At 39.1% G+C, this 23,531-nt stretch overlaps 1 protein-coding gene across 1 annotated transcript in view; it reads right to left on the bottom strand.

The window, feature by feature from the left end:
- LOC119915036 (atrial natriuretic peptide receptor 2) overlaps window positions 1-23,531 on the bottom strand; it is a 57,739-nt gene that overhangs the window by 30,412 nt on the left and 3,796 nt on the right. Inside the window, exons 2-9 of the mRNA XM_038734589.1 lie at window positions 16,784-16,965; window positions 13,738-13,851; window positions 13,217-13,352; window positions 11,930-12,024; window positions 8,648-8,783; window positions 7,556-7,640; window positions 1,985-2,105; window positions 723-797 (exon numbers count right to left, since the gene is read on the bottom strand). Coding sequence (XP_038590517.1) covers window positions 723-797; window positions 1,985-2,105; window positions 7,556-7,640; window positions 8,648-8,783; window positions 11,930-12,024; window positions 13,217-13,352; window positions 13,738-13,851; window positions 16,784-16,965 — 944 coding nt within the window. The remainder of the gene's footprint in view (window positions 1-722; window positions 798-1,984; window positions 2,106-7,555; window positions 7,641-8,647; window positions 8,784-11,929; window positions 12,025-13,216; window positions 13,353-13,737; window positions 13,852-16,783; window positions 16,966-23,531) is intronic.

Raw genomic sequence — 23,531 nt, 5'->3', positions numbered from 1 at the left:
ATATGTGAGGAACAGTAAACGAAGGAAGCGAGGCGAATATCTCAGAGCCACAGACATGTCAGGCCGGAGAAAAATGCTGTTGTAGCAACGATGAAACACAGCCGCCAGTTCATGTGTGAGCCCATGTGGGAGCTTTAACTTTCAGGACCTGATGATGGCCATGTTTCAAGGCAGATACAATTGGCTTCTGACTGAATAAAAAAGCCTTTCAGAGGTTGTTCCAGTATTTGCAGGTCGGTGTGGCTCCTGCATATCTTTCTGTTGAGCTTCGGTGTCAGATTTAATCACCTGTGGCCTGTATTGAATTTGAGAAGTGTATCAGTACCTCCAATGAGACGTTCAAACTGTACCATGACATCAGTATTTATATAAAACTGGCATCATGCAGCTGAAAACAAAGAGAGCCATCACATGTTTCAGGCTCTCCTTGTGACATTTCCACACACCTCCGCCATCTTAAACGGATAAATTAACAGCAGCAACAAGTTGATGGTCATGTCCAGACTGCGAGGCGGGAGTGTAGAAACAAAGGAAGAAAAAAATAAAAGACGAAGAAAATTGATGCATTCTGCAGCTCACATTAAAACCAACTACCTCAACTCGCCCACACTCTCTCTTCCTCTCTCCTCTCCAGCTCTCCGGCTTTCTCTGCGAGCGTGCACATGTGTGGGTGGGAAAGGAGTGCGCAGGAGTTGAAAATGTCAGAACTCACTAAGCCTTACCTTAAAATAGCCGGTTTTTGCAAATAGCTGATATTTTCCATGGGCAGTTATCAAGGAGCCATAGCTGGAGCCTCTCTGAGAAGGTGGGAAGGAGTAGTGAGAAGAGGGGGGGGGGAAGTCAGTTAGTGTCAAAGTCAGTGTGCAGATTAGAGCAAAGAGGATTAAATCTTCTGTGCTTCCACTTCACTGCAACATAGCTTCCTAAAAAGCATTCATTGCCTGACATTCTCTTATCCAAAATACCTTTCTCTGTGCAACATGAAAATTCTCCTGTATTTGAGAAAATAAAGTGCTTTCAGTTTTTATAACACCAACTCGAGTCCTTGGGCAAATGTCTGCCGTGCACACAGAGTGAATAAAAATCAAGTGGGCGCACTGCATACAGACAGCCAGCACAGTCAACTACGCATTTGTATAGAATGCAAATATTGGCTACACATGGCACACTGGAAAATACATGGGTCTGGAAAATGGCTGAGTTTTCCACACACACACATTATCCAAGGATTTGGACCAAAAACCAGTAATGAAAAAGGTGTGTGTGCATGTGCTTTTCATGAACGCTTGCACGTATGGGACGGAACACAACCCGAAAGGAGATGCATTCGCCCTCAGACAACAGAACCTGATACTTGAAGAGCGTGTTGAGGTATTATATATATATATGTAGGGACCGGGGCCAGACGAGGGCTTATTTTAACAATCTGCCACCGCAAATCAGAGCCACCTTCAATAAACCATTGGGAAAGTTTCAGGAATGTGTAAACTAACAAAAGATTGTGACTCTCTCGGGGCTGCAGCTTTGCTCTAAGAAAAACCATAAACTGCACCTTAATAAACAGCACACAGCGTGTAAACAGGCTGCAGCTCCAAACTTCAAACATGTAATATTAGCATTTTCAATTCCTGGTGGGTCCAATTTTACAGCAGTGACATCTCCAGACTGATAATCAGCCATGTATGAATGGAAGCTGTGGACCCAGTGTTGAGTCTGTCCCACTGGCAGACATGGCAACATAACCTACAACAACTTGTTAATCACACATTGGAGGCTGTGCCAGCAACACTGAATGTGCAGGGCTGCCAGCTTTAATATGAGATCATGTGGGTGTAACATTTAGTCTTTAACTCTCAGAAGCCATGAAGCACTTCGGTACATTTGTTTTTCGTCACCTCATCTTCACATTTGGAATTGTTTTTGTCTTTTACCACGATGCAAGTATATAAATCAGCAAACAGCACTGTTTGGGAAGCCCATCTACCTGCGAGAGGGTGAGCCGACTGCCGGCTCGTTTGTGGTATTTATTGGGGCTCTCGAACTGAAGGTCCTCCCACCGAATCCTCCACAGCATTCCAGCCAGCTCTTTCTCCAGCTTCAGTTTCCTGGAAAAAAAAAAAGAAAAAAGAAAAACCAGGTGGTGAAATCAACGAGGACAGCAGCAGGTTAGAATCTCTCGGCACGCAGTGGAGTCTTTCTAATTTCACTTTTTATGGTCTGTTGACAGTTTTATTTTGAGCAATAATTGTATGAAATTTAAAACAACGTGTTTAATATAGTGAAGAGTTAACTGCTCCATTTATGCATTTACATCTGTCCTGGTGGTATTTCCTGTGCGGCCTCTGATCTGATTGCAGATTGCAGCAGCGTTTGGATGTAGTGATGTGTGTGCGTTGATGCATGCAGGCTTGTGAGTTAGCGTTTTATTAGAATTTAACTTCACTGATCCACATTCTCTACTTGAACATTGACTTTTAGTGTCCTGGACAAAGAGCTCTTTTCTTCATCCTGAAATATTACCAACATAACATTCTACTGTAAAGACCCATACAGGAATTTAGTGAAATCAACAGATTTCAAATTTGCAACTTTATGTAAAGTTAATTGAACCTCGAAAGTTTGGTCAAAAGTCAGATCAACACTAAACAACTTGTATACCCTTATAAACGTCTAATCATTCATTGTGACTTGAAATGATAAATTGGCTGAATGTCATGCCGAGTGTGCACTAAACACATCAAATGAAAGGTCTTATAACTCCCTGCGTGTGCAGTATTTGAGTTCAAACTCTACAGAAAACCTTCTTTCTTGTATTTGAAGATGAAGACTTGTTCTGATGACTCATAGGTCTTTTCTTCTTTGGAAGCCATGATGAAGATTAGAACCCACTTCAGTTCTTCCTCCCACACTCCATTTTAAACAAACTCACTAAGAGCGGACTCAGATGTTCTAACCTTATCTAGGCACTAACACTGGTACAAAAATAACTCTTAACTCAAAGTGTAAAAAAAATATTGTTCCTTAAAACTGAGAGAAGAGATGTGTAACCTGAACCAGTAAAACATGTCTATATGATTAAAGAGTTAGTGTCTTAAAATAAATGTCTTAAACAGCATTTTATAATTGTTTAAGCTCAGTTTTCACAACAGAGTTTTCATATAACCCCCCTCCCCCCCCCAAAAAAAATTAAATAAATACAACACAAAGAGCTATCATCCTAATTTTGGGCTCAGACTCTCTTAAGCATGCAATTCAATACAGCTGTATCAAAACAGGTAATGCGTCATGCATGTTTATCAGAGCTTCACACAATTTCATTTGAATCATTGTTTCATTTAAAATAAAATGCTCATTATAGAGCTGTCAAACAACCATATTTGATCATGTAGAGTAAGACTTTGAATACTGGCAATGAAAATACACTAAGCTAATACTGTAAGCATAAATGAGTAAACTGCAATTTAGACTACAGGAACAGAAACATTTTATGGTGTGGGTTATGGTTATGTTATGTTACGCTGCGTTGGGTCATATCATGTGATCTTACAGTATCTTAGGTCTGTTATGTTATGTTACACTATTTAGGTTAGGGTAGTTTAGGTTATGTTATGTTATTAGTATATTAAAGTACAACTGGCTGGTAATTCTTGTCTCTCCTTTGTTCAAGGAGACTTTCCAAATGATGTTATATAATTGTGTAAATGTAGAATATAAAAACATCCATCATTACCCCCTTTTTTCCCTGATCACTGCTGGATGAACTAAAGTAGAAATACACAGAGAATACTCCACAATGCAAAACTACTTTCAAATGTTTGCACATCCTAACCAGAGTAATTAATCATGTAATTTTCACGTCAGTTATATTTTTGACATGTTTTGAGTGTTATTTTTGAGTATCAGTCTGACTGGCAAACAACAAGCGCCACAGAGGGGAAGAGGCATTCCAGAGAATAAACACATCTGGGCCAAATCTGAGAGGGGCTGTTGTTTCTTGACACTTAATGATTTATAGCAACAACACAAAAACTATTAGTCCAGAGTTTTAAAAACCGGAAAGTTTTTTTGTTTTGTTTGTTTGGGAGGGAGGAGGAAATTCATTTTTGGTTTGAAACACTTGGGTGAAAGAAAATGAACAGAGCACATAGAACCATACATTCCAACCCAATCTAAAAGGTGTAAAACACTTCCAGATGGCTGAAGGAAATTATTGCAGCGTTTGCATAATACCTTATTTTAGCCTTTTCCCGAACCATCCTAGCTGGCTACAAAAGTGTCTTCTTTTTTTTTTAACCTGTTTTTCACCAGGACAAACTGTGTAGTCGGACTCCAGAAACTTAATGGAGATTCTGATACTTGTTTGTGTGTACAAATACTTAAGACCTTGCCTGTGTGCAACCATTTTGAGGGCGGGAAACATCATTAAACCACCGGTGCCCTCCACCCCATCCACCACCACCACCACCACCAAAAAAAAAAGGTATTTTTCTATTTAAGGAGCCTCGTTTAGAGAGACCTCTGGCAGCCAGAGGGGCAAAGTGTGGGGCTCCACACTGGGACTATTGTTTCATAAGTCCCATATGTGAATACCTCTGCTGGACCAAGCCCTCCATTAAAACAACAGAGCCACTGCTGCTCTGCTCAACATCCCCTCACACTGCTGCTGCACACCAGACTCCAAAATCAACTGAGAACAGCCGACCACCTGGTTCAATCTACTGAGTGCTGCAGGATGATATTTAACATTTGCTCCATGAAAAGTAGAAATCAGTGGGCAATGTTTTTTGGCTGAAAATGTTCCATATGTGCAATCCAAAACATCTATCTTAACAAGTCATTTGGTCTGTTTTCTAGTCCTAAAGTGTTATTAAAAATATATGTTGAGAAAACCACCTGTTTCTCATAGAAATCAACTCGTTTCACCAATACTGTACTGCTTTATTCTGTCCTATTTCAGGAGGTTTCTAATAAAGACTTAAAAGCTGAATTTAAGGCTAGATTAATTATCAAATGTTATGTCACAGCTTGTGTGTGCCTGCAACACAAAGAAACAGACAATTTAATACAATGGTTGCTTTTTATTGAATTCCATATTCACCAAATTTTACTACTGTGTACATTTTACACTGGCAATAGATGCGAGACGCATCATGTCAGAGGAGCAACCTATTACCAAAAGCATCTAAGCCACCCACTTCTTATAAAAAATCCAGTTTCACAGTATTGGGCCTACTCATTATATTGCAGACTCGTTCGGGGTTCCTTAACCTTAACTGCCCTGTGAACAAGATTTAAATTTCCTATCACCCCATAAATTTGAAATTAACTTAGTCTGAGAAAACATGAAAGCAGCAGCAAATATATAATGGATAGAATGACTATATATTTTCTATTTAAACTTTCCTATTAAAAATATATGAAATAATTATTAATATATCAGTCTTATATATTGCAACTCCCTGTGCATAACAAGCGACCCCAAGATTCTCTGGGTTATCGGCTGATTGATCTGAGAATAACTACTAACAGTGACAAAACTCCAAAGTGTCTATAATATTTTAGTGGTGTTTTTGTAGGTCAAGTACAGCAGCTGGATGATCTTTAAGATGGCTGTAAACAGCTCTGCTGTCTGCCACCCTGTCCATCAGCATAGCTCCACTGGTGTCTGCAAAAACAGGAAGTGATTTGTTAGCCTTTGGCATCAAACAGTCCGATCACAAAAAAAACTTTCACTTCTACCCATAGTGTATTTTATACGTCTTACTTGAACAGTCTTACTTGTCTTACTTGTTTACATTTACAGTTTCATGGCCTTGGGGCGCATTAAGTCAACAAAGTCAATCCAATAAAAGACAACATGCTCAGGTCTGTGCATAGCTTTCCATATTTTTTATAAAGATGATAAATCTAAATATAGTCGGACTAGAGCAGACTGCAAAACTATGGGACAGGACCAAAAATAGATCGTAGAGTTTCCCTGTTGGTTTCCCATAACAGAAATAGATACTTGTTGCCGTAAGTCACCAAATGTTATACTTGGATCCCAGATTTTTTTAAAGGAACTCCAAGAAAAGAAGAGCATATTTCACAAAACTTACTGGCCAAGAGTCCAGGAAAACTAGCTAGCTAGTTAGGAAACCATGCTGTGCTTGCTGAACTGAGAGCTGAAAAAACAGAAAAGAAGAGGTATATGTTTTCAGAAGCAAGTGCACACTCTGCGCCTAATTATCAGGTAGTTTTTTGATATTGAACATAATCAACTCAGATTCAGGCTCAGTGGATTTACCTCAAGTGGATAGCTGCTCCTCCATCTTTCTTGCACCATTCCTCTGATCAAAATCCATTCTGATTGGCTGGTGATTAGCACTTGTTTATGTTAATAGTCAGTATTAGAAACGTGATCAGATTACCGGTGTGATTTGTTAGTTAGAGCTGTATGGTGACATATATTCCGCTTGACATAAAAGTCATTGTGTTTATTAGTCATGAACACAATTAACTGACTGAAGTAAAAACACCTTTGATGAAGAGATGAAAATCACGTAAAACAGAAACATTAATTTTCTTTCATTACATGCAGATTTTGCCCATGACATTACCCAGAAATTAGAAATCCTTCCAGTAGTTAACTGCTAAGGCCATGCATGATTAACTTCTTGTATAATTAAATGAGGTTCAATCTAATACTCAGAATGATTTCAATAAACATGTAGACTGTGCCACCTGAGACAATGTACCGATTTCATTTGAATTTGTTTTTACAGCTGAATGCAGATACAACCAATAACCGTTAGAACAGTGGCAGCCAATTATTTTATCCAAAAGAAATGCAATACGAACACTTATTTGAACCTGTTTTGAATATAAATCAATTTCTAGAAATGTGAGCATCAGTATCGATCACGGAACAACAGATTAAGACTGCTGAACGACAACACATAAAAATGAGACTTGATTCGACACACATTTTGAAACTGTTGATTTGTACTGGAAGCGAATTATGTTACATGCATTAGCACAGAGGCAGATTTTTTCTTGACTATGACTTTAGGACTCAAGACTTATCACAACCTACAAACAAACATGTAATCATTTGACAGAAGACACAAAAATCACCTTGACATGATATTTTTCATTGACATTTCATTGGCAGTGTGTGGATTATTAAAATAGGTGGCATTTAGCTTCAATCCAGTGCAAAAAACAAACTTAATGAACACACTAATAATCAAGAATAGAGAACAGCAGCGAGGGTTGTTTAGGGCCGTTACATGAGCTGACTTGGCAACTTAAACACACTTCAGCGCTGCTTTAACGCTGTCACCTGCAGAGCTGTTGCCGTGGCAACAATCATGTAAATACCACACTGGCACCTATAGCAGCGCAACCTATAAATCCTCTTTCAAACACTCCTCTCTCTCTCTCTCTCTCTCTCTCTCTCTTTTTGTCTTTTGTTCTGTCTTTGAGAGGAATAAAAGAAAAATCTCTGCATTTCTACTCTTTGAGCTAAAAGCAGCAGAGACAGGAAGCATCGGCTCGACGCAATCAAACTCACCTGTAAATGAGGAAACTGGAAATTCCAAAAATGATGAGCGCCAAGCCGGATCCCACAGCTACAATACCCAGAACTGGCAGATGACCTGGAAAAAGGAGAAGGATTCCACACTCAGTTGTCTCTCATATGTTCACCACATGTCCACATTCATATCTTTGGAAATAAAAGAGAAGCACAGTGCTGTGAAAAACACAGCTGGGACTTCCTGAAGTGCAGCTGCACTGCTTTAGCAATCTGTCAGCCACAAACACGGGCAACAATTTTACACAATTACCCCACTATGACGTTCCTCATATATATTTAAAACCCAAATGGAGACTAATTACACCACTTGCTGTAAATCACAGGGCACGCTGATACTCGGAATTATTAGAGAGAGAAATATAATTTCTAAAAACACTATTGTCATTGTGCTTTGTGTGTCCGTACATATTGTGTAAAACTCCTCAAATTCCTGAACGTTCATTGTCCTTGGTGCTGACAGCGACACTGGAGAAGGCGACATCCAGACTGCGCAAATTATTTGCGGATGGCTTCAGATTTGGGGCAGAGTTAGATCTATTGCTCCTCCACTCGTTATCCCTCCTTCACACCAAAATACATTTATAATTGCAGTGGTTTTCATCCTCATTTTTATGTCTGTGGTATTTCCCTCTAAAACTGGCGCCCTGTTCATGCAACAAAGCACCATTTCCAGCGCTTATCTTTCACGCTGCTTAAATGTTACACATTTGCTCTTTAATTTCACTGAGGAAAAGAGTTGGGATGAAATGAAAGAAAAACAAGAAATGTATAATCAATGCATCAATGAAAATATCACAGGCCCTATAGAGATTACAGTAATAATATAAACAAAGCATTAGTGCACTATAACAGCCATCTGATGAGCAACTCAATCTTACTCTAAAATCTGCCATTAAGTGTGGGATAATTTGACATCAATGCTGTGCATGTACTTCTTTGTTATAATTCTTTTCATGCAATTTCCTGAAAGCACCGTGTCCATTAGTCATCCATATATTGCTTGTTTCTAGAAACAGGTATAATCATCTGTTGGCAGACTGAGAAGGGACTCAGAGAGAGCTGTCATACCATCATTGCAGGAGGGGTCGTCTGTGGAAAACACACAGGGGGGGTTATCCAATGGTGGGCTCCCTTTGGGCCAGTGGATCTTCTCTGTCTGGGACCAAATGATCTCCTTGGTGGTTCCATTGTAGTACGCAACAAGCTGCAAACACAGAGGAAAATGCTCATTTAAATGGGTGAAAGTAAAGGAAAAAAAAAATCCTGGTGTTTACTACCCATATTCTAAGATAAATAAAGCACTTGCTATTACAACTCAACCCCAACAAACTGTGATTTGATTAGTTTTCTATTTATTTTAGCAATTTATTTGTTATACAAAAAAGCAACGGCTCCCATCAAGTTTTACCAGCTTAGCAGCAAAGGAAACATGAACAGAATCCAGAATATCCACGTGCACTCTCTTGTAATGTATTTGACATGACCTCCATCTCAGCCTCAGCTGTCGTGTTTGTGCTCTGCCCAGAGTTTAAAAACTCTGGCTTCTGCACCCTCTAATTTTTTAGAAATGAACATGGTGTATCTTGTTAATTTAAACCATATGGAAACATAAAGTAAAAAGGTCAAGTTGTGGTGTTATAAGCAGTTATGTGTTGGATTTCCCAAAATGTCATCTTTGAGTATGAAAGATACAGCAGTAATCCAACAGATAATCACCCAGCCAATTACCACGATATCCCAACGTAGTTATATTGTTACCTCAAGTTAAAATCAAAGTTGTAACCACAATATGTAAACATAATTAGTTAATTATCCCAAGATTATGTGTGTCTATTATGCAAAGCTCCCTTGAGAGACATTTATCTTGTGACAAAATAACAAATAAATCATTGCCTTTGGAACAAAAGCTAAAAAAACTAAATAAGACTTCACATGCCAATAGTCCCAATCACATAACAATTTTTGAACATTTTGAAATAATAATTTCAGGTCTTGGATTCAGTAGTTAAGACTGATGATGTTTGTCAGAGAAGCATCTTGCCAGTTCTGTGACATACGATTAAAGTATTAAAGCTAATCAGCAGTTATATTTATATTTTGAGAACTTATTAGCGTGTACTCAGTGAGTGAAACTACGGTGTCCCCATCATGCCCCTTACATCTACACAAGTACAACCTCATTAGCTTGTGTGTGAGTTTTATTTTGAAGGCACAGCCTCATGAGCAGCATCTGTTGTCCTGCTGTGAAACACGACTCCTGTGTTTCTAACCAGCCGGTGGAGTTTTTATGTTTTCAACCCATGCCCCCAGCATGTTGTGTCTTCTCCAGTAAAAACCGTGAAGGCCTTCACCCCTACAGAGTGCCATCAAAACAATGCAGAATGTGATAGGTGAAGGGCAGCGGGAGCACAGTCTGAACCAGCTGCAGTATTTCAGTGCAAGGGCTATGTTTACTGCACTGCTAAAAAAAACTCCTTCAAGAGTTCACTTTATCATGTGTTTTATCTCCCCCACGTCTGCAAGTAGACATGGATAACTTTGCTTGTTTCCAGTGCAGCTAAATAAAAGCATTGATAATACTTTGTACACTTTGTGTAGGGTGCACTGTCTGTAGGTTTTGACAAGTCCTGTACATTATTATCTGCCTATTATGTAGGTTAACTCTTGTCCTCACAGAAGGAAAAAACTATAATCTGAATTTAAGATCATATGTTTCTATGTGTACAGATGTAGAACTCGTACTTTTACAAAAGCCTGCACATCAAATCAGCCTGAAAAATTTTGATGGATGGATATTCTATGTAGAAAATAAAGTTCTTTATTATATTCAGCAGTTTGAGATTCTGAAAGCTGAAACCGACCTTTGATGTTTTTAATCAGGCTGCTGGCTACTTGGCTCAGTCGGCCATATCAATCGACCAATTAAGAGCCGTGGATAAATGAGACCAGGAGGTCACTCTGACAGCCTCTGAGGGCCGCTATGAAATTCTAACTGAAGTCAAATCTCGCAAACCCACATCTTCCACCGTGAGAGGGGGAAAAACACATTGGAGCAGTTCACAGCAGTGTTTGCAAAGTGCAACACACACTAATATTTTCATCAAACTATGAGGGAAATATGAGGTTTTATGCATCTTATCATTAGGGAAGCCTGGACCTCAGGATATCTCCCAGAGAGCAATATCCATTTGCTTGCATTGCATCAATGGCCAAAGACAAGCACAGGTGGAGGTTTTAAACTACACATTGTGCTGAAATTAAGTTTGAGAAAAAAGTCAATTAGACCTGCATTGTTCTCAGTCAATATCAGAGAGGCCTGACTGAGTGTATGACAGGTGCGAGCGGGTGTAATCCTTTTGCTGCCAATCACTGCATGGTGATGTAACCAGTACCGTGCTGGTTCAGATCATATGAGCTATGATATCAAATGTCTCAAAGTAACTCATAGATAGATACCTTAGTTTTAGTTATTATATCTTGTGGGCCACAGAAAAATTCAAAAGGACCTGATAGCCTGAATAAACCTGCTCTACAGTTTATATAAACATGGTCCCTGGTGACATAGTAGACAGCAAAGACTATTTTGTAGAAGACATGTTTTGTGTTAATAAATATTTGACTTTTTATCATTAATGCATGAAAACATGAAAATGAAAACACGGTACCGCATACCAAAAGAACAACCTGTAAGAAAATAATCTACAATTACTCCTCATGTATTTACCTGATTTTGAGATTTTGGAAATTTCAGCCAACCTCTCTGCTCTTTACGTTAGTTTTTAACACTAAGCAATAACGACATCACCTATTCTGACAAGAGACTGATGATGGAGGAGGCAAATGATCACTACCATCAGTAAAATCAGGGTTTGTTTCTTCTGTTCTCCTAAATCACTTCCCTTTTTAATCACTTCCCTCCAACACATTTAATCCTGCACCAAAACTGCTGTTTCACGCAAATGAATTTCATACCGGAATATTTTTATTATTTCATAGCGGAAAATTGCTTTTTAGTCCACGCTCCGTATTTGTATAGTGCCTTTCTAGCACATCGGCATTCACCATTCACACACTGAGCCTATGTGCTCAGAAACTAACATTCACACACATTCATCCACTGGCGGAACAGCCGCCAGGTTCAGTACCTTGCCCAAGGACACTTTGACATGCAGCCTGGAGGAGCTGAACCGCCGACCTTCTGATTAACAGGCAACCCGCTCTACCTCCTGAGCCACAGCCGCCAGACATTGACATGTCAATACAGTCATCCACCACCCCCATATCAAACTCGGTTGATGATCACGAACACATTAAACACAAAGTGACAGTAGCAGTAAAGGCATAACTTACCCCGTACTCTCCTGTCTCCTGGTTGGTCATCGCCCACAGGTTGACATCTATATCCCTGGCATTTTTGTGGTCCGTGGTAACAAGCCCCGTCACTCCTAAAAACACAAGCAATAACATCATATATGGTCCTTATACTAACTGAGATGTGCTCATTGTATCTGCTCCCATTCATATTTGGATGATTTGTTGTGCACACTGAGGAGTTTTTCTCAGTGTGCAATTTGCATCATAAACTTGGAATCTTACTGTACTGTCACAACAAGAATATCTGCAGGATTTTGCAAGTCATGCTTCAGCAGACATTGAAACAGCAGACACCAGATGCACAGAACATCGGTTAGACACACAACATTGATTTCTTTGTACATTATGCACCACGCTCCTAATGGAGCTCTATTCAAACAAATAATTCTGGAAATGCTGCCGCTGTGATGATTTTCAGCATTACCTGTTTGAATAGAGCTCCATTAGAAACCGTGGTGTAAATCTGTGTCACTACATCACTTTATAGCTTTACAAAGTGCACTATTCTCATCTCTAACTACTGATCATTGTAGTAAAAACTAAAAAATATTGGAACGTAACCTCTAGGAAAAAGTACTGGATATTTGAAACAGTTGTAAAACCCGGTAACGATAAACATTGGCAAAAAATCCACAATAATGAAGCGGAAGTTTCCATTATTATTTTCAACATGGGCTCTATTTTCCTTGTTTTTTCCCATCATGCTGAGCAAAATAACCCTCATTAACCCTTTTAATCAACAACATCCCATTGTTCTGCTTCTTCCAATACGATGTGAGAGAGCAGATCTGGCAGCCAGCACGGTAAACAAGGAAGTGTGTGAGCACCCACATCAAACATTTAATGGACTATTAACTAAAGTGTTGTGTGATAACTGTTCAATGATGCTATAATTATTGTGTTGAAAGGTATTTGAATTGAATTTTGGGGTCAAATGGTGCTTTACAGCCGGGCCGGTCACTCGGCCTCACTGCATGTTTGCTGGAGAGCAAAGTTCCCTGTTATCTGATCGGCAGCCATGGCTTTATGGTGAAATGACTGACAATTTTAAGTGGAGGTGAAGTTTGCATTTTGCATGAGATCACATCCAGGAAAAGCCATGTGTAGCTGCAGCTTTGGAATCAGTGCGGCACACACATCTAAACCAAAAAAGTAGTAGCGTGTACGTGAAACAGTAAAAACATAATGGATTACTACAATCAAACATTTATCTTTTAAGACCAGCTCCACTATGTCAAGCACACGTTACCAACACTTGCTCACCCCAGAAACGGCGGTTCTGCGTTCTCATCGTGATGTTAATGCCATCGTTCTGGGCTCCGCCCTCGGCCAGTGTCTCCTCCAAGGCCCTTGCGTACAGAACGAAACCATCATAGAAGCTGCCGGCGATGTAGTCCATCTGCATGAAGAGAGGCGTCATTTCGAAAAAACCAGCAACAATGGGAATTTGAGCAATACAAACAGTTATGGTTAAAGAGCTTAATGATGGAATAAAAAAATACTTAACAATTTTAAAGGGGGGAAATGCCTATAGCTCAGCCAACATTCAAGAGCCCGCTTCTACAAATTATACGATTTAAGGTGCCAAATACTAACAAACACTAAATTAAAGCACTGTCTAATATACTTTTGTGAAACTCCCATACTTCATCATACATTCATTATTAACTGCTGACAGTCGCACAGCACAGTGGGGATTCTTCTGCACAGAGTATCCTATAAAAGATTAAAGAGGTTAGTGATTCTGCTGAGATTGCTCAAGGTTTTCATAGGCTACAATTTACCAGAGATGGTTCCAAGTGCACACCAAAATCCCTCTGGGCTTTGGCATGGAGTTTCCTCTGGAAGTCTTTGTACTCTGGATTATCAGGAGACCGGTACGTTATGATGAAAACAGACTGGAGGAGACACAGAGAGGGAAAAATATTTTTAAAATACTACGGCATCAGATATTGGCAGTTTAGCACTGATCCTTGAAACATCCAATGTGCCTTTGTCAGACTGAACAATACAATGAAAGCCAATTTTAATTAGGTAACACCTAATTTGCATCATACCAATGTGGCGATTGTGATGACGTTATAAGACACAAATTTTACTGTATTCACCTGTAGTGTCTAAATTAAGTATTATGATATATTGCCCTAGCCAAACTTTAGCTAGCTATTACATTAGCTAGTAGCTCATGAGGACGCTGCATATTAGCAAAACACAAGTCAAATATTTTTGGCTTTTGTTTAATTAGCGGTAAACTCAAGGCACTGGTAGCTTCAAGTCTTTTGTTCATCACCACTTACCACCACTCAAACCAGTCATTCATTCATTCCTGCACTGTTAGCGTTTTGTGGCCCGAATTCTCATATTTCTGATATCAGAAACAGGCAATGACAACACCTGTGCTCTGTTATAACCTACATTTGTACAAAATATGGTAAGATCAGAAATTAGGTGGTAGTATGTTAGCCAAAGCACCCAAATGTCTCTTTTCAATGCAAATTCCTTATAGTTATGTTACTGGAATTTTCTAGAAATTAGTCAGTATAAAATGAAATCTAAAGTAACATGGTAAATATATGTATATAAATAATAGTAAATATTATTATATAGTAATATTTCTTTCTACAGTTTACTAAATTATATAAATATAGTAAACTCTAGAAAGAGTGTAAGTACAAGACAATTGGTTTGTATTTCACTAAAGCAGAGCACCGATATTTTACTTATGCAATCTTTCAGACGTTAACATGTTAACTGTCTAGCCGAGACTATAAGGAACAATCTTGGGATGTTTTGTGGTTGTCAATTTTGATTTGTGGTTAATGTTATGAAGCTCAGAGTAAGGTCAACCCGGGAGGACGACTTTCATGCTTCATTCACTCACAGCTCTCTCTCTCTTCCAGCCTCTCTGATCAGCTGACTATGGGCATTCACTCTTTAGTTTACCAATCAGAGTTTGACATGATCTCCATCAGCCAACAATGTAATCAAACTTTAAAATATGTTCTCCTCTCTGCTGCTGTCAGCTGTCTTTTCAATACAAAATCACTGCAGCCTTCCTCTATCCCATTCACCTCCTGCTCAGCAGATCCAGGCTTAGTTCAAGCTCACGTCAATAAATGAAGAAATGTTGGTTACAAATTGCTATAATGCCACTTGATTAGTGACAGAGATGTTTAATGTTTGATCAAGTGTTTGGATATAGAAATAAAATGTTCAGCCAAAGATTTCAGTCCAAATATTTGCCACAAGTGACCTTCGATTCTGTCGATATGCTTGCTGCTATCACAAAAACAAGATTTCGACATTTCTATGAAGTCCTCCAGTTTTGCTCTTAACTGGAAGAGCTGGATTGTTTTTTCTTGTTACAACAGTTATTGGAACCCCACCACAAGCTTCCACAAGCAATTATTGCTCTGAATGAAGCATACTGCTATAATGAGCCCTGTTAAGGCTTGCAGACAAATTAACACCTTGCATGATCAGCAAAAGAAAGCTAAAATGTTGTTCTCCAGCCAAAGTCAGGAGCAGTTCAAATTCAGATAAACCAATATGGAGTTCACTGTGTTTGATACTAAAGCGGTTCAATACCAATTCACTTTTAACCCTCTCAAATCTTAAAATTGCTTTTTTCTAGAAATAAATCAAACCCTTGTGAACCAGCTTAATTATCACGGCACAAACAACAATATCTTGAATTTGTATGGCCTGATTAAAGTAGTTCAGAGTGTCCATACTCTGTCTTTGTTTTCACATGCTTTGACGAGCAAATTGAATTACTTGATTATTACCAACCACGACAGCGTGGCTGGCATTTTTTTTGACCTTGTGAGTTTGTGTGTGTGTTAAGGACACCTACTGTAGCAGGAACTAGAAGGTAAAAAAAAAAGTTTTGTCAGGACATAATATTTTGTGAAATTAAAACAAAGCAACAAATGGAATGCAATGGAAGACATCAATTTACATTAATTTCTTAAGCTAATGTTTCAAGTGTCTGTTTTAAGCATTTTAAGGGAACGTGTTGAGTTCATTATGACAGAAATGGCCATAATCAGTTTAATATTATGCTAGATTTATATTCCAAAAGCTGCTGTCCTTCACAACTTCGTGGACACTGATTTTAAAAACAATTAAAAGGATGCAATGTGACATTTAGGGAGATTAATTAGATGAGGGACACATCTGTGCCCAGTCTCTTATGTCTCACCGCACTAATTTGTACGGGCTAAATGGCTTCCTGTGAAAACGCATGCCCTCATTCATTAATGCCATGCAGGAATTTCACTCCTTAAAGTGGTCGAAAGGGTTGAGGGGTCCCTTGTCCTTAGTGAGACCCAATTTGCACACCCATCATTGCATGTAGATCATTAGTTAGAGTGCACATTAGCTTCTCTTATTCATGTGTGTCGTTACCATAAAAGCTTCCCCTGATTTTGATTTGTTTTAAGAAACTTCTTGGAACAAATTATATTTAATCTGAAACAATTGATTTTATTTTAACTTAAGTGCCAATATTCAGCTAGATTTAGGGACTTCATTCTAGTAATGCAGTAAGTGGAGTCTGATAAAGATTATGGAATTTAGAGAGAAAATTAACAGAAACAGCAAATTAAATAGTCACTGTCAGATACATCTGTTTTCAATGCCAAATGGTGGTTTTGGTCTTTTTATTATTTCCTGCCTCCAATTACAAATCGGGTGAACCTGTGACAGTCCGCATTCAATAAATCTACAAAGAATCTCACAATCAAACTCATCAAGAGCAGTGATCCCAACAGATGCACAGCTGTTGATGCTTGCTGTACATGTGCATGTGTTCTGTGTTCGTCATACCTTAAAGACCTTGACAAGGTCGACCCTGTCAGAGTCGGAGTTCTGCCACGGTCTGCGATCCATCAAACTCTCTGCAAACACGTCCAGATAGAAAATGGCGTAGTTTTCTGGGTCCTGGATCTCGCTTTGAAACAGTTTCATGATGTTCAGGAACGTCTCCAGAGGGCCACAGATGTATACAACTGCAGAGAGAATAAGAATAAAAAACATGACTCAATTGCCTCTTGAAAATATCGCTTTTCTATAAACATGGCCAAGAGTCTCTGGGTTCAAGTGGGATTTTTCTTCATTCTCATGCAGCAACCTGCTTTATTTTGTCTTCTTTTTATACTTACACTCAAGAAAATCATTTAAACACGTTGATTTGTGTTCGAAACAGGCATAAAACACCCGACACGACAGGACTCTTTTTGCCTATATCTGAATTTTTGGCCACCTCTTTATATTAAAGTTTAAACAGTGAGCCTATTTGATTATTTACACTCAAAATAAGGAGTATGCATACATGAATAAATGCCAGATTTAAGGCCATGAATACGTGCAGAGCCAAATCACCATCTGAGACAAACAAGACAGGGGCGACAAGGGGGTGGGCTAGGAGCTTGGAAGCTCACCCTTCTGAGGTTGGAGGGTTGACTTCAACAGTGTGAGAAGCCTGCTGCAAGTGGGCAGGGTTTTACTAGCTTCTTTGCTAGTAGATACACTCCTTGTTGTTGCTCACCCAATTCCCCAAATTTCCTTTCAACTCGCTCTGCGACCTGCATTGAGTTTCAGAGCATCCTCAGTGAGCTGGGAAGAACTTTGGGGAAGATACTGAGGATATAAAACAATCACCTTTAAAGCAGAAATCTGTATCTTCTTTTAGTTAAATAATTGTCATTTTATATTATGTCCATGGTGCTGAGTGCTGTAAGACATTCAGACCTGCATATTTGCTGCGGCTGGATTTCTGGCTTCTATGTGACTCATTTTAACTGCTCTGTGTAGCAGCTCGCTACCATTCTAACATGACGACAGTACCTTTAATGTATGTTAAAACCAGTCGTGTGACCCATTTTCCACTAGTTTTGTCACACATCTTGAAATCAACAGCATACCATGACTAGTGCATAATGCACTTCAGTAGCTGGTGCATAGTTCAACTTTTGCAATATCTGTCAGATTTTGACACAATCTTCTGCATATGCAAAAATGAAAGTAACAACAACAAAAACATCTATCAGAGGCAGCAAAAAAGCCAAAAGGGAGACAGAAATCATTCAAACATGAGGGTAAATATTGGATCAGACCAAAAGAAATACAGGGATGCAAATGAGACTCTCTTCCCAAGAAATGCAGTCCTTTCAGCAAATACCCCACACCACCATGTGTTTAAAGTTAAAAGACCTTAAGCTTTTTTAGGCCTAATCCATAACCAAACCAATGTAAGATCAGAAAATATTTTTCATTTTGAAACGATGATGTCATCCTGCAGAGGCGTCAGATCAGAAAACACTAACACAAACAATTTTGTCATTATTTTTTAAAGGACTTACCGCTGGCTATCTGATTTTTTGGTACTATTGTCAATACCCAGATATCAACATGAAAACAATACCTTTTTGACAAAAGAAGCCAAAGTTCTTAAATTTTGACTAAACTAAACTCAACTCTAATTTTTAAACCTACATAAAATACAATCAAAATTTTTAGATCCTATTTTTGCCAACTTTTGTTACTCGACATTTCTGGATACTTAGTAATTCATTTACACATTATGCATTTTGTTTGGGCACCAAAAAAGTATTCAATACCCATGCCTTCTCAAACACTGTCTTGCTCATGGACACTGCAAAACTTCATTGTTCGGTGCAGGAATCAAACTTGAGACCTCTGCAGAAGACTCTGACTGTGTCTCTACCCACTACCATCACCCTACCACCTACACCCTCCTGCTGTTGAGTCATGAATAAAAAACTTAGCATTATTTCCATTTGCGCCGTATGTCAGAGTGGCTGCTGCCAGCCGCGAAGGCAGTCATCCCAGTTAGCAGACATTTCCTCATGTGTTAGACCAAAGTCGGCTTCTGCTTAGACCCCAACTCTCATCTCTTCCAACATGGCTCACCATGCCAAGTAGTCCCGCTGTCTCCTGGACAGCTCCCAAAATAAATGTGCTACACAGCCGGGGGAAAATGTCCCCCTGTGTTGTAGCAGTCTTACAGTATATGGACCTGCCGAGGCTTTACTTTACACATTAAATTGTTTGGTACAAGTTGTTCCACTTCACAGGCTCCAGGATGGCAATCAGCCCTGTCCATGCCCTGCTCTACCACACTGCAGGCAATCTCCTTCTTAAATAATTTCAATAAATGAATTAATTTTCATAAGACACGTTTGTTTGAAGTAAACTCTGCAAGTTTGAAGTCTCATTTTTACATCCACTACAGAGGCAATGATTTCAGTAAGTTAGCATTTAGATTAGCATGATATCTCAAAAAGTTTTTGACAGATTTCTATGGTTTCTATGGTAATCTCTCAACATTGCCAGATAGCACATTCACTATTCTCATGAACTACTGCACTTACTGCATATACTGTACATTTTCTGATTTTCTGTTACTGTGTATATTTTGATACTGACCCAGATCTGAATGCAAATTTACATTTTTGTTATTAAAATAATACATACAACAATGCATACATGGATAATTAATATTTGAGCTCTCAGCATGTTTTCTACTTGATAGAAAATGCCGTGCCATGTTTCAAGATAATGACTCATTGAAAAAAAAAACAAACACTAAACCGAGGGATTTGTTCCAAGGAAAACGGAAATATGATAAAACATATGACTAAGAGGGATGTTTTCTTTCAGTGTTCCAGACTTGTTCAAACTCTGCATTGTGGCTAAAATATTCCGCTTTTAACAAGAATGCAAAGGAATACTTGCTTCTGATTGGCTGCCAGGTCTCTGTTATAATCCATATTGTTATATTAAACTCCAAGTTTTATACAACTATTGGCTGTTTTTTTCAGTAGTATAGCCATTCAGCATATTTACATTCTATAATTACCTCTCTAGCAGTTTTATTGTTTGTGGCAGAGTCTGCCATTCCCACGCAAGATTCAGATAACCTCTCTATGTACAAGGTATTCACAGGAAACGGAACAGCATTACTTATTTTCATTGATATCAGCTTCATGGTTTACTGTTCATGCTCCCTCTGCTGCAACAGAGCTGTATAAAGTTACTGCTAATGCAAGCCTACTGCTGCTGCGTCATGTTAAAAGCATCAAGCTGGTGAAACACAAGGTGGCTGTTATTGCGAAGCATCCACAGGACACACAATGTATTTGTCCCTAAAGTTAGCACTTTCTGCACTAACCCTGGTCAGTAGCAGATTTCATTGTTACTGGAAGACTTTGCCTTTATTGCACACGATCACATTGCCTCCATGCAAAAGGGATATACAGGAAACAACAAATGCCCATACTAGATGTGATGTGCATTAGAAGAAAGTCAGTGCATGCGCACATTTCCACATCTGTTGACTGTCTTTTCTACTCTTTCTTTCTTTAAACAAGTGAACGAAACCTCTCACTATAATCAGATACACCAGTTGCTCTTTTTGTGTTACATGAGCAACTAACGATGTGTGGCGCTATAATAAAATTTTAAGGATTACAATGTTATATGGATGAACTACTGTCAAGTAAATGGCATGTGATGATATAAAGTTTTGAAAACAAGCTGATTTGTATTGGAAATGGGTGAGAGAGTCTTGCTTCTTTAGCAAAACATTTTTATAGTTTACATGAAGGCCTGTATTACAAATTCTCTGCAACAGTGGAAACAAGTCATGTCAAATTTAAGCGATTTAGATTCTTAATTACACTGTGTTTAGTATGGTTTGCAAATTTTGGATGGCTCCATAGATAATCACATGCAATTGCGCAAACAGCCAACTACTGCACTCAATGTGTTTTTGTCGCCTTCTCGATTGGATTATGCTGGATTTTCTAACCTGACTCTGTGTCATGTTTGTCTTGTAGCTAAATCTTCTTCAGAGAAGATTATCCTTCAGCTTTTTGTTTCTTCATGCTCTAATCTGCCTGTAGGGGTTTTACAACTGACTTGTATAAATATTTGATTTATATAGCTTTGCCTCCATATCATTTCATAGAAAACTGAACTTGTGAAAGCAACATGCAGTTCATCTAACCTTCAGGTATTGTTGCATCTTGGGATTGTTTTCACAGAAAACAGGATTTCTGTAATTACACAGAACAAGCACTACCTGAGCTTCATTGTGAAGAGACAGACACTCAACACAAGAATGTACTTTAAAAAATGCAACACAGCCTATTCATCCACTCACACAGCTGAAATGTTCCCTCTTGTGGTCCATTAATGGACTGATCACGGGAGAGTGTCACTGGGCAATGTGATGAGCTGGAATATATACACACTGTTCGGAGTACTGCTTTCATCTCGCACTGTGCCAGAGCTGAGAGGGTCTCGAAACCTTTAGCAGGTCAGACAGTTCCACAGATAGTTTTAGTTTTATCTGTCCAGGTTTTTACACATTCATCCCTGAGATTTTTTTCCTCCACCCCAATAGAATGCAAATGAATTTCACTTGTGATGCTCATAGCTTTGAAAATTTGCAACACTTTTGCGGAACTGACCCTTTAAGTAAAAATACTTCATTACAAGAGTCCAGCATTTGTGTAAAAGCAAGAAAGTATTAGCAGTAAAAAAAAAAATACTCAAAAAAGGAAAATCCTCTGTGAGTGTTATGAAAATCCCACAAACTGGAGACTGTCTTGCTTTCACATCAGCTGAAAGGTTACATGCTCTTCTACGGGATGAAGGAAATTGTTTCATTTATATAGATATTTATAGAATGCATTGTGGCAACAGTGAGTGTCAACAACTTCTCCCCACGACTGACGAAATATGCCGGTTTAGGAGTTATTTCGGTAAGTGGACCAACGTGTATGCCTGTATTCTCATTCATGATTCTCCCCCACGATCACGCCTATTTTTCTGTTGCCATATTTCTGGTCCAGGGAGATGATGCCCTCAATCCTAACCCCACCTACAAAGCTCTGATTGGCTTGAATGTTTGTCTGTTTTTATCGCGATTAATCAAACTACCAAACATTGACATGCAGTGATCCTGGGACTTTTGGACCCCCAGAGGGCCTGGATAGTCTGTGTGTTTGGCAATCAGCTTACCTAATGTTGAATGTAAAATCGGGAAACTACAAGTTACAGTGCCTCCGGCTGTCAGTAGGAGTAAAAATAATGCAGTGGAGGAAAATACTCAAATACTAGTTCCTTAAAGAGGTGGTATTCTGCCCATTTTCAGGTTCAAAATCCTATTTAGGGGTTGTACCAGAACAGGTTTACATGGTTTCATTTTCAAAAAACACCATTTTTTTTTTTCATACTGCACATTGCTGCAGCTCCTCTTTTCACCCTGTGTTGAAGGCTTCGTTTTAGCTATGGAGTGATGCATCTTGTCTCTAAATGATCTTTGTTGGGAGTTGCACATTTGCAGTAGTTAAGGACTACTAGCCAATCAGAAGCAGAATAGGGTGGGTCAGTGAGAAGCAGGTAAACAGCTTCGGTTCAGCTGTACATGTTGGCGACCAGCTTGGCAACATACACTGGAGCAAGAGTTTCAGAGTGGTGAGTTATTAATCTGTAACAAAAGTATCTTTCATCCATAAAGTTTTAACTGAGCTCTGTCTCTACATCACAGTAACAGCTTTATGTCCACTGACTGCCTGGAGGGTAGCTAGTGTTTGGAAGGGAGAGGAGAGGTGTGTGCTGTAGCTCACTGTTTTTCCACTGGTGTTTTTGAGGGCGTGTCGGAGTAGCCTCTTGGTGAGCGTTATATGAGGTGCATTTAGCTTTCATCTCTGTGATGTCACAGGGATGAAAGGAAAGCGGCTGGACCACAAACGAGCTGTTTTCAGGCAGTTCAGAGCAAAGTTTTCCCTTTGGGCTGGACTTTGGGCTTTTTCACTTTGCAAACCTATTACATGCACAAAAAAGGTATATAACTCAATAAAGGAGAGGAAAAAAGCCAAAAAGCATAAAACCACCTCTTTAAAACTTAAAGAGTAAATGTACTTGATTGCGTCTGCATTTTCCAGGTTTTAAAATGAGGAATTCGGGGAATTAGAGTTGGTGGTGGGAGGGGTGTTTAACTCTGCAAAAGCATGCAATTACTTGGTCAGCTGTCAAAGCTCAAATGATGTGCGGCTTCACATTAAGAGCCCAAGTTTTCCTTTCCCACCTCAGATCAGCCTCTTGCCATTTGAACCCTGTCAGCATTTGGGTGACATTACAGCGCCGATAGCCTGGAGGTTATCTGCTAGTAAAAAAAGTGCGCTGAATGCCGAGCCAGGACAAGCCCTGACAAAACCATTAGCTTCCCTGACCTTCAGCTCATTGCAGCAGCTCCATAATTCATCTGGGAAGGGGGGCTGTTTTCCGGCTTGCACCTTCCACCTTTTTCCATTGCTGCTGCACCACTGTTTAATTACCTTTACTCTGTGTTTATTCCATTATTTGTTGATGCCGTTACTGTAACAACAGATTAAGATGTTTAAAACTCAGCTTGTGCGACAGTGCCAAAAACCACATTACTCTAAGATTTGCTGGTTGGAAGCAAACTTTGCTCTGAGATGTTCCAAAAAGTGATTCCCTCCGAACATTCCCAGGAGTGTAAGGAGATAAATATTTTGCAATG

This window comes from Micropterus salmoides, unplaced genomic scaffold (genome assembly GCF_014851395.1).
Source record: "Micropterus salmoides isolate LMB-PRFRI ecotype aquatic unplaced genomic scaffold, ASM1485139v1 Ms_hic_scaffold_20, whole genome shotgun sequence".
NCBI classification, from domain to species: Eukaryota; Metazoa; Chordata; class Actinopteri; order Centrarchiformes; family Centrarchidae; genus Micropterus; species Micropterus salmoides.
Note: the sequence above shows the minus strand (reverse complement) of the source record. Positions and strands in the feature narration are given on the sequence as shown.